This window comes from Oncorhynchus keta, chromosome 7 (assembly GCF_023373465.1).
Source record: "Oncorhynchus keta strain PuntledgeMale-10-30-2019 chromosome 7, Oket_V2, whole genome shotgun sequence".
NCBI classification, from domain to species: domain Eukaryota; kingdom Metazoa; phylum Chordata; class Actinopteri; order Salmoniformes; family Salmonidae; genus Oncorhynchus; species Oncorhynchus keta.
Window position 1 is genome coordinate 39453147 of NC_068427.1, and position 11752 is coordinate 39464898.

At 44.3% G+C, this 11752-nt stretch overlaps 1 protein-coding gene across 2 annotated transcripts; it reads left to right on the plus strand.

The window, feature by feature from the left end:
- Positions 1–537: 537 nt before the first annotated feature.
- Positions 538–9833, plus strand: LOC118386365 (ras-related protein Rab-5B-like). Of its 2 annotated transcripts, none has more exons than XM_052522871.1 (6): positions 538–942; positions 3416–3668; positions 3886–4037; positions 7058–7180; positions 7313–7406; positions 7592–9833. In XM_052522871.1, exons 2-6 carry the CDS (start codon positions 3506–3508, stop codon positions 7708–7710), a joined length of 651 nt encoding a protein of 216 aa, XP_052378831.1. In that variant the 5' UTR covers positions 538–942; positions 3416–3505; the 3' UTR covers positions 7711–9833. The 2 variants fall into 2 exon arrangements, with proteins under 2 accessions (XP_052378831.1, XP_035629957.1); XM_035774064.2 differs by having other exon boundaries at positions 538–938; positions 3404–3668.
- Positions 9834–11752: the final 1919 nt, after the last annotated feature.

The following is an 11752-nucleotide window of genomic DNA, read 5'->3' on the forward strand; positions in this document are numbered from 1 at the left end:
TTTTTGTATTATTGTTTCATTCACACTTGCACTCTTGGAGCTTTAGTATTTCACTGTACACTGCAACTACATCTGCGACCCTGTGCACGTGACAAAATAAAAACCATCTAAATCTTAACTAATGTAATCTGCTGCCCCTCTCATTGAGTATCTCAAAATGAAGAAGACCGGGGTACTGCAGGCTGCCATTATCAACTCAATTATGCTTTTTACTTCGTCTGTGTGGGATTTTAAAGTCATTGGTTAAGGAAATACATCTGGTGAAATAGAAGTAATTATTTGTACCACGATTGTGTTCGATTTGTTTTTATAGACGGATATCCACGAATATTGACCACGAGGATCGCCATTACCCCATTCACTATAATTTCACAATTTAATATAATGGGCAACCTGTTTTCTGAAACAATGCCTGCAGTACCGCGGTTCGCCTTCAAGTTGAACTCTTCAATGCGAGGGGGCAGTCGTTTTCCGCTGCGTCTGGTTAAAGGTAGGTAGCCGAGTCGAAGTCCATTCTCTACATGTGTACACCTCATGTACAATGGTCCTCATTTAGCTTTGAATTATTTTGTTGTGATTATACATTTCCATAATAGGCACAATAGACCATTCAGATACGGAGGCATCAAATTACAACCCAACCTATATGTATTAGCTACTGCAGTTCTGTTCTGATGCGGTTGTAAAGAAACAGTTTAAAGACATATTTTTGGTAATGAAAAACAGTCTGTTTTGAGACTGCGGGCCTTTGCACCTGACGAACTAAAACGTGGAGGAATGCCGTTATCTATCCGTTTAAGAAAATAGAGAGTGCGACACTGACTGCGACTGCGCGAATTTGCAGGAAGTGTTAATAGTCGTTTTACCAGCTGATATATTGTCAACAGTCTCAAGACGGGGACCTCTGATCGTTTCAGTGAGCGCCGATATCGTCACTGGTATGTATTCATATTTTTCTACTCCCCGAGTGTACATATGGGATGTGGAGCTGCAAGAATGAAAGTGAGACGGTCGTCGAACCAGAGCTGGGGCGGATTTGGCTGAACCGCAGCAAAGTGACTGGGCTTCAACGGAGTCCATTCTGTACGGAGATACAGCAGTTTACAGATAAAACTGACGATGCCTGCATAGCGCCTATTTTAATATTCATACCCCGATGTAAAATAAAATATACAGCTAAATGCTTAGCAGATAATGAAAAACAATGGCATACGGGGTTTGAGCTCTCGTGGTAATGAAAGTGAAAACTGTGCGTGCTGTCACTCCACTGAAATGACAATAGCTCGCTGCCTGGCGAAATTCCAGCTTTTGGATGAATGTGACAGTGGGGAGTGGGACATCAACTCGCCGTTGTTGGTGCGCGCGACTGACATGACCAGGTCCATTCGTTCTATCAAATGGACCAGGAACAGCAGAAGCCAGTCCCATGTTTCGACCTCTCAATGACCCCTATGGCGGTTAATTTATATCGCTATACTAAATAAACTCAGCAAAAAAAGAAACATCCTCTCACTGTCAACAACAGGGGGAGGGGGAGGGGGGGCTCAAAAGTAACAGTCAGATGCAGTGCATCTCCTTGTGGACTGCACCAGATTTGCCAGTTATTGCAGTGAGATGTTACCCCACTCTTCCACCAAGGCACCTGCAAGTTCCCAGACATTTCTGGGGGGAATGGCCCTATCCCTCACCCTCTGCTTCAACAGATCCCAGACGTGCTCAATGGGATTGAGATCCGGGCTCTTCACTGGCCATGGCAGAACACTGACATTCCTGTCTTGCAGGAAATCACGCACATAATGAGCAGTATGGCTGGTGGCATTGTCATGCTGGAGGGTCATGTCAGGATGAGCCTGCAGGAAGGGTACCACATGAGGGAGGAGGATGTCTTCCCTGTAATGCACAGTGTTGAGATTGCCTGCAATGACATGAAGCTCAGTCCGATGATGCTGTGACACACTGCCCCAGAGTACAGGCCTCGGTGTAACGCTCATTCCTTTGACTATAAATGCGAATCTGACCATCACCCCTGTTGAGACAAAACCGCAACTCGTCAGTGAAGAGCACTTTTTGCCAGTTCTGTCTGGTCCAGCAACGGTGGGTTTGTGCCCATAGGCGACGTTGTTGCCGGTGATGTCTGGTGAGGACCTGCCTTACAACAGGACCTCAAGCCCTCAGTCTAGCCTCTCTCAGCCTATTGCGTACAGTCTGAGCACTGATGGAGGGATTGTGCGTTCCTGGTGTAACCCGGGCAGTTGTTGTTGCCATCCTGTACCTGTCCCGCAGGTGTGATGTTCTGATGTACTGATCCTGTGCAGGTGTTGTTACACGTGGTCTGCCACTGTGAGGATGATCAGCTGTCCATCCTGTCTCCCTGTAGTGCTGTCTTAGGCATCTCACAGTACGGACATTGCAATTTATTGCCCTGGCTACTTCTGCAGTCCTCATGCCTCCTTGCAGCGTGCCTAGGGCATGTTCACGCAGATGAGCAGGGTCCCTGGGCATCTTTCTTTTGGTGTGTTTCAGAGTCAGTAGAAAGGCCTCTTTAGTGTCCTAAGTTTTCATAACTGTGACTTTAATTCTCTACTGTCTGTAAGCTGTTAGTGTCTTAACGACCGTTCCACAAGTGCATATTAATTAATTGTTTATGGTTCATTGAACAAGCATAGGAAACAGTGTTTAAACCCTTTACAATGAAGATCTGTGAAGTTCTTTGGGTTTTTACAAATTATCTCTGAAAGACAGAGTCCTGAAAAAAGGATGTTCCTTTTTTTGCTGAGTTTATTTACATAGCATAAATCTGTAAGCTGGTGACAAGAAGGCGTCACACAATGAAATATGACTGTCATGCTCAAACATCCTTTATGCATGTGTTTTTGGTTTTGTCAGTCATCCTAGATTTGTGTGGATGGGCATTATTGCAGAACATGTAATAATGTTGTCATAAATAGATCATGATATTAATGGTCATCTGAACTGATGAAAAAAAAAATGACCCACCTGTCCAGACTGAATGACACCTGCTGTCATTTGAGCCAATCTTTCCTTTTTCCATTACCAGCATTGTCCATTACCAGCATTGTCCATTACCAGTTCTCTGTTCTGTTCTCATATCTATTCCACATCAAGTAACTCGTGCAGTAAAATCAGATCAAATAAATAACACTACACCTTATGGAACAATGTGGACTGTGAGGACACACACACACACACGTTTACGCACACACACACCAGCACACACACAGTTTTATTATATATATATATATATATATATAGTGGTATTATAAATGTTGTATTTTAGATGTGTAATAATGTTTTTGCCTTCATTTGCCTCCAGGAAGAGGATCTTGAACCCCAGGAATGGGGATCTTTTAAATACAAAAATAAAATCTTCTCTCATCTGCAGAGAGAAGAAGAGGAGAGTTGGAGAAAGACTTCACGTCCCAGAGTCCCCTGTCGTCTGAGCTCCCATCACTGGGAGGCTCCCGCCCTCCTCATCTCTGTCACCATGGCTACCAGAGGGAGTGGCCGGCCCAACTGCATGCTGCCCCAGACAAAGATATGCCAGTTTAAACTGGTGTTGCTGGGAGACATGGCTGTGGGCAAGTCCAGCCTGGTGCTGCGCTTCGTCAAGGGACAGTTTGATGAGTTCCAGGAGACCACCATTGGAGGTGAGGAGAGAGGGGAGGGGGAGGAGAGAAGTTGACTGGCATACTGTTGGCCCCAGATCCGGGTTGGGCAACTCTGTTCCTGGAGTGCTGTAACAAAATCTTCTGTTAAAAACACAGAGTTTTATTCCTGGACCAAGAAGGGAGGGTTTGCTGAGATGAAAGGGTTGAGTTTTACATAATTAGTTTTACATTCACTCTCTCGTCTTCTCTGTCTCAGCTGCATTCCTGGCCCAGTCTGTGTGTCTAGACGACACCACTGTGAAGTTTGAGATCTGGGACACGGCGGGACAGGAGCGCTACCACAGTCTGGCTCCCATGTACTACCGCGGGGCACAGGCTGCTATTGTGGTCTTTGACATCACCAAGCCGGTACAGTCATCATTCAGCGCACCACAGAGCTGCATTTTCAGAGCTAACTTAAGGAGTAAATAAATGTATTGGGTGATTCCATGCCAGCAGGAACAGAACATATGTTTGGTATCTGATAGAAACTTCATTGGGAGGAAGGATGTTTACCATACTTTTACATTTGTATCACAAACCATTTTTGAGAAGATCATGATGAAATGGCCAATTTTAGACATACACTGACCGTACCAAACATTAGGAACACATTGTTAATATTGAGTTGAACCCCTCCATTTGGCCTCAGAACAGCCTCAATTCGTCGGGGCATGGACTCTACAAGGTGTCAAAATGATTCAACAGGGATGTTCGCCCATGTTGACTCCAATGCAAAGTTGTGTGAAGTTGGCTGGTGGACCATTCTTGATACACATGGGAAACAAAGTGTTCAGTGTGAAAAACCCAGAAGCGTTGCAGTTCTTGACTCAAACTGGTGCGCCTGGCACCTACTACCATACCCTATTCAAAAGGCACTTAAATATTTTGTCTTCCCCATTCACCTTCTGAATGGCACAGCAGGTGCTCTTAATGTTTTATATGCTAAGTGTATACCTGTCTCCTGGAAGACCCTATGTGTGAACCGTACATGATACAGACAACATCTTGGTGTCATTATACTCCTTATAGTGTTCTCTCAAATATGGAGTGTCAAGATTCAGAAATAAAAATTTTCATTTATTCAACATTACAAATATTAATATCACAACTTCCTTTTTTGACGTAGCTTATTGTTTTAGACACATTGTAACAGTACTCTTAAAACACATCACATTTCAAGAGTGGCTCTCTGGTACTATTAATGATATGACCCATTTTATACATAGAAATTGACATTCTAGGTCATTAACCAATCACAGCCCTCCTTTAGGATTGCACATTCAGCAAATCACCAGCAGTGTGAGGGAGATCCCTTTGAATCCCTTTACAATTCACTGTATTGCTGGTGTCCATATAAATGTGTCATACCTTCAGAATTAGCAGAGAGCCCACTCTGGAAGTGTGATGTACTTGTAGAGGTTATTGTTCCAAACAATGTCTTTTGAGATTACAGATTTTTTTATGTTGAATAAATGAATGTGCAAAATTACATTTTTAGAGCACACTATAAGGAGTATATTTTATTTAACCTTTAAAAAAAAAAAATATTAGGCAAGTGACGGCCGACCAAGAGGCAAAATTCCTCCTAAGGGGATGGGGGCTGGGATTCTAATAAAACATTTAGGATAAAACACACATCACGAAAAGAGACAACACTACATAAAGATAGACCTAAGACACAGCATGACACACAGCATGACATCAACACAACATGGTAGCAACCTGACAACAGATGGTAACAACATGGCAGCAGCGAATAATGACACCAAGATGTTGTCTGTATCCTGTACGGTTCACAGATCATAGGGTATTATAGTATAATGACACCAAGCTGCTGTCTGTATCCTGTACGGTTCACAGATCATAGGGTCTTATAGTATAATGACACTGCTGTCTGTATCCTGTACGGTTCACAGATCATAGGTCTTATAGTATAATGACCTGCTGTCTGTATCCTGGTTCACAGATCATAGGGTCTTATAGTATAATGACACCAAGCTGCTGTCTGTATCCTGTATGGTTCACAGATCATGGGGTATTATAGTATAATGACACCAAGCTGCTGTCTGTATCCTGTATGGTTCACAGATCATGGGGTATTATAGTATAATGACACCAAGCTGCTGTCTGTATCCTGTACGGTTCACAGATCATAGGGTCTTATAGTATAATGACACCAAGCTGCTGTCTGTATCCTGTACGGTTCACAGATCATAGGGTCTTATAGTATAATGACACCAAGCTGCTGTCTGTATCCTGTACGGTTCACAGATCATAGGGTCTTATAGTATAATGACACCAAGCTGCTGTCTGTATCCTGTATGGTTCACAGATCATAGGGTATTATAGTATAATGACACCAAGCTGCTGTCTGTATCCTGTATGGTTCACAGATCATAGGGTATTATAGTATAATGACACCAAGCTGCTGTCTGTATCCTGTACGGTTCACAGATCATAGGGTCTTATAGTATAATGACACCAAGCTGCTGTCTGTATCCTGTATGGTTCACAGATCATAGGGTCTTATAGTATAATGACACCAAGCTGCTGTCTGTATCCTGTATGGTTCACAGATCATAGGGTCTTATAGTATAATGACACCAAGCTGCTGTCTGTATCCTGTATGGTTCACAGATCATAGGGTCTTATAGTATAATGACACCAAGCTGCTGTCTGTATCCTGTACGGGTCACAGATCATAGGGTCTTATAGTATAATGACACAAATCTGCTGTCTGTATCCTGTATGGTTCACAGATCATAGGGTATTATAGTATAATGACACCAAGCTGCTGTCTGTATCCTGTACGGTTCACAGATCATAGGGTATTATAGTATAATGAAACCAAGCTGCTGTCTGTATCCTGTATGGTTCACAGATCATAGGGTATTATAGTATAATGACACCAAGCTGGTGTCTGTATCCTGTACGGTTCACAGATCATAGGGTATTATAGTATAATGACACCAAGCTGCTGTCTGTATCCTGTATGGTTCACAGATCATAGGGTATTATAGTATAATGACACCAAGCTGCTGTCTGTATCCTGTATGGTTCACAGATCATAGGGTCTGACAGGAGTAATGTACAGGTATAAAAAGGGCCTAAAATGACCACTTTCACCATGTTTTTTTATTTTAAATGGCTTGAGATACAAATGTAAAAAGCATTTCAAAGACCCTTCCTTCTATGTGAGAACTGCCAGAACAATCTGAGATACCAATATTTTCTGCTGCCGTGGAATCGCCCCATTGTACTGTATAGACGCTCTAGCCCTCTATTGTGTGAACATTGCCATGTTATTTAAATGGTGCACTGTATCTGACTCCCTCTTTCTCACCAACTCGCCCCTCTCCTATGGCCTCTGCTTTGCCCTCCTGTAGGAGACATTTGAGCGAGCCAAAGCCTGGGTGAAGGAGCTACAGAGGCAGGCTAGCCCCAACATTGTCATCGCTTTGGCAGGGAACAAGGCGGACCTGGCTGAGAAGAGACTAGTGGAGTACGAGGTACTGTACTCTACACTGACTCAGTAACATGTTATGGTCGTCAATATACACTGACATAATACTATATCAAATGTGAATTCTAAAACACTGGGGATTCCCAATACTGATGGCTTGTTGCCTCCTGTCTGACAGGAGGCCCAGACTTATTCTGAAGACACTGGGCTTCTCTTCATGGAGACCTCTGCCAAGACGGCCATGAATGTCAACGATCTGTTCCTGGCCATTGGTAAGCTTCCATCTTCCCCCATCAATCTATAGGGATACTTATAGGTGACAAGATTTTTGTTCATTTCAATTAAACAAAACATTTGTTAACAGTTTTTCATGACAACATGACCTGCCCAAGAAAAACCCCAGGCCCTAGTTAGAACTAGGTCAGAATAGTAACAGTGTGTTCCACTGTCTCTGCAGCCAAAAAGATGCCAAAAACAGACACCCAGAACCCTACACACGCAGCACGACACAGAGGAGTGAACCTACAGGACCCTGATGCCCACAACACCCGATCCTGCTGTGGAGGAGGGAACTAGGACTGCTCCACTTCCACCCTGCCATCCCTGCTCCCAACCTCTGGGGTCGGGAAAGGGGACACCCCCTTCAAACCTCCACCCTCCCTCCCATCTACCCTGTCAGCCACAGAGAGATAGAGACATAGGGAAAGAGTCGGAACAGGACGGTTGTCTTTTGCGAAGCCAGATAGATTTCTGACAGACAGAGGTCCGATAAAGACTGACAGACAGGAAGAAAAAGAGTGTGTGTGACGAGACTATTATTTAGCACTAATCGTGGATGTTGTTTTGCCTTCTGTCTGTCTCGATTCATTTCAATCATGGTTCCATTTCATTATGCAACTACTGCAGTGTCGGTTCTTGAGTGGCAAAGAGGGAAGAAAGGAGAGCTGGAGCGAGGGAGTCTTAAGGGATGCAGGTCACACTCCCCCAAAGTATTCCCTCTACTGCTGTCCTGAATGCCCCCTCATCACCCCCTCTAGCATGAGCCCCAGGCTGCCTGAACAACCTAAACCCTGAAGCCTTGGCCTGGCCTGAGCCATTCCAGACACTTCCCGGTTGCCACAGATAGAATAACCCATGTCAGATGGCAGTTTACCCACAATCTCATGAGAGGGAGGGAAACACAGTTCATGGCCTCTTCTGATGCCCTTATTTCCTCTGGCCTCATTTATTTATTTCCCCTAGGCTATATTATTATTATTATTATTATTAATACTCCTCAGAGCAGCGGTGTTGCGAGACATCATGGTGCCAATGCCAGTCTGGTATCATCCAGGCCCCTCGTCCTCGATCTCACCTCCACCCACATATGTACAGTAGATATACACTGAAGAACCCACAGTACAGAGTGAGTCTGGCCCTCGCTGGAGACCACCTCTGTTTTAACAATCAATCCACAGTCTTAGTGCAGCGTTTCACAAACTCCTTCCTGGGCCCCTCCTGGGTGCGTGTTTTGTTGCCCTAGCACTACACAGCCAGGGGGCCCAGGACCGAGCTTGGAAAACCCTGGTTACTGCAGTGATATCCAGGGCTGCAGTGTCTCCTGGTCAGGAGAAAATCCTTGCCTCTCCTGAGTGATAATATATAGTAGGATCTCAAAACGCTAGCCTGGTCTCAGATCTGTTTGTGCGGTCATTGCCAAGTCCCTATGGTTGACAATGATCACGGAGCTAGACAGAAAAAGCAGATCTGGGACCAGGCTACAAACCCCTGTAGTTAGGAAACCATTGTATCTTGCCTGTCATGTTGTGAATGCATGGGCCATGATATACATGCTATGTTCTGCTGTTCCTCGTTTGTCCTGTGTCTTACTGCGTAAGAGTTGATGTAAATGAAAACAATGTGATAACGCTTTTAATGACTGACTAACGAGCTGATGCTGTTCAAAGCACTGGTTTGGAGACGGACAGCTGTGAATACAGAGCTACCCACTCTGTTGGACTCCATTAACACACAACCCCTAGACATTCCATATAGGTCTGGATGGATGAGAGAAGGCATGTTTGCTTCACCTTGACAACTGATCGACTGGGTGGATGTATGTTTGCCATATTGCTTCTAACTCTCCATTTGTTTCAGATCTACAGGGAGGTAGGTGATAGGGGGGTCGTTTTGGAATTGCGCATGTTTAGCTAAGAATAATAAGGGTGCTTTTACAAGGGGTTTGAAAAACAACAAAGTGCCTACTCTGTTTTATTCCCCTGTGTGCTGTGAGTTTGCTCTGGGGTGTGTTCAGTAGGTAGCAGTCCAAGTAAAGCACATCCCTGTAACCATTAACTGCCTGCACGTTGTCTGTCAGTCTGCCCTTTGAACTCTTGTCAAATACACTATGTATTCTCACCTAATTGTATTGAACCTGTTTTGTTGTTGATTTTACTGACTAGAATACCCATGTCATCCTGGAATGAATCGCTAACTAAGGACCCTAATCGATGTGATGAGCTCTACTTAATTTAAAAACTAGTTTCATGGGCTCATCATGATTAACTGATGAATCCATGAGTCACTCATTCATTAACTCCCTGATCACAGGTTGTGTGTAATACAGTTCACACAATGTGGGGGAAAAACCTGAACTCCCATCAGCACCTCTGTAAAGCCTTGTTCAATAAAGATGTGCTATTGTGCAGTCAGTGACTGAACCGATGTCTCAATGGTTTAGTCAGTGGTGAAACTGTAGTTTTTTTGTGTGTGTGTGTGTGGTGGTTGGGGGGGGTCTGCTAAAGAGCTCAGGAACCACAGGTCCTGGGGCCCCTCCCTGGGTGCACGTTTTGGTTTTTGCCCCAGCACTACACAGCTGATTCAAATCACCAACTCATTAAGCTTTAATTATTTGAATCAGCTGTGTAGTAGTGCTGGGGCAAAAACCAAAACGTGCACCCAGGGAGGGGCCCCAGGACCGAGTTGGGGAAACCCTGGCCAGTTATGAAGTTGTCCATGGACCCTCTTATCTGTGCATTTGTATAAAAGAGTCACATCTTGTGGACCGATTAAACGGCGAACAGGAAATTAAACTTTTGCAAGAATTTGGACTTCTGGCTAAAGTAAAGATGTCATAAAGGTTAAAGTTCAAAATGGGTTTCTGACTATTTGGTGTACACACATATTCATGTTCTTAACCTTTTGTTTCCCAACACAGCCCTTTTGTTGTTTCCCAACACTGCCCTTTTGTTGTTTCCCAACACTGCCCTTTTGTTGTTTCCCAACACTGCCCTTTTGTTTCCCAACACAGCCCTTTTGTTGTTTCCCAACACAGCCCTTTTGTTGTTTCCCAACACAGCCCTTTTGTTGTTTCCCAACACAGCCCTTTTGTTGTTTCCCAACACAGCCCTTTTGTTGTTTCCCAACACAGCCCTTTTTTTGTTGTTTGCCCTTTTGTTGTTTCCCAACACAGCCCTTTTGTTGTTTCCCAACACAGTTTCCCTTTTGTTGTTTCCCAACACAGCCCTTTTGTTGTTTCCCAACACAGCCCTTTTGTTGTTTCCCAACACAGCCCTTTTGTTGTTTCCCAACACAGCCCTTTTGTTGTTTCCCAACACAGCCCTTTTGTTGTTTCCCAACACTGCCCTTTTGTTGTTTCCCAACACAGCCCTTTTGTTGTTTCCCAACACAGCCCTTTTGTTGTTTCCCAACACAGCCCTTTTGTTGTTTCCCAACACAGCCCTTTTGTTGTTTCCCAACACAGCCCTTTTGTTGTTTCCCAACACAGCCCTTTTGTTGTTTCCCAACACAGCCCTTTTGTTGTTTCCCAACACAGCCCTTTTGTTGTTTCCCAACACTGCCCTTTTGTTGTTTCCCAACACTGCCCTTTTGTTGTTTCCCAACACAGCCCTTTTGTTGTTTCCCAACACAGCCCTTTTGTTGTTTCCCAACACAGCCCTTTTGTTGTTTCCCAACACAGCCCTTTGTTGTTTCCCAACACTGCCCTTTGTTGTTTCCCAACACAGCCCTTTTGTTGTTTCCCAACACTGCCCTTTTGTTGTTTCCCAACACAGCCCTTTTGTTGTTTCCCAACACAGCCCTTTTGTTGTTTCCCAACACAGCCCTTTTTGTTGTTTCCCAACACTGCCCTTTTGTTGTTTCCCAACACAGCCCTTTTGTTGTTTCCCAACACAGCCCTTTTGTTTCCCAACACTGTTTGTTTCCCAACACAGCCCTTTTGTTTCCCAACACTGCCCTGACCCAACACAGCCCTTTTGTTGTTTCCCAACACTTTTTGTTGTTTCCCAACACTGCCCTTGTTTCCCACCCAACACAGCCCTTTTGTTGTTTCCCAACACAGCCCTTTTGTTGTTGACCCACACAGCCCTTTGTTTCCCACAGCCCTTTGTTGCTTCCCACAGCCCTTTTGTTGTTGTTTTGTTGTTTCCCAACACAGCCCTTTTGTTGTTGACCCACACAGCCCTTTTGTTGTTGACCCACACAGCCCTTTTGTTGTTTCCCAACACAGCCCTTTTGTTGTTTCCCAACACAGCCCTTTTGTTGTTTCCCAACACAGCCCTTTTGAAGTTGACCCACAGTGGAAAACTGAGGAAACAGTGTGCCTCATCTGAAATTAAAC

Bases quoted from the DNA above. Each gene is read 5' to 3' on its own strand.
- LOC118386365 (XM_052522871.1), top strand. From the start codon at position 3,506: ATGGCTACCAGAGGGAGTGGCCGGCCCAACTGCATGCTGCCCCAGACA. The intron at 4,038-7,057 runs GTACAGTCATCA...GCCCTCCTGTAG, and splicing joins TCTTTGACATCACCAAGCCG to GAGACATTTGAGCGAGCCAA. The intron at 7,407-7,591 runs GTAAGCTTCCAT...CTGTCTCTGCAG, and splicing joins CGATCTGTTCCTGGCCATTG to CCAAAAAGATGCCAAAAACA.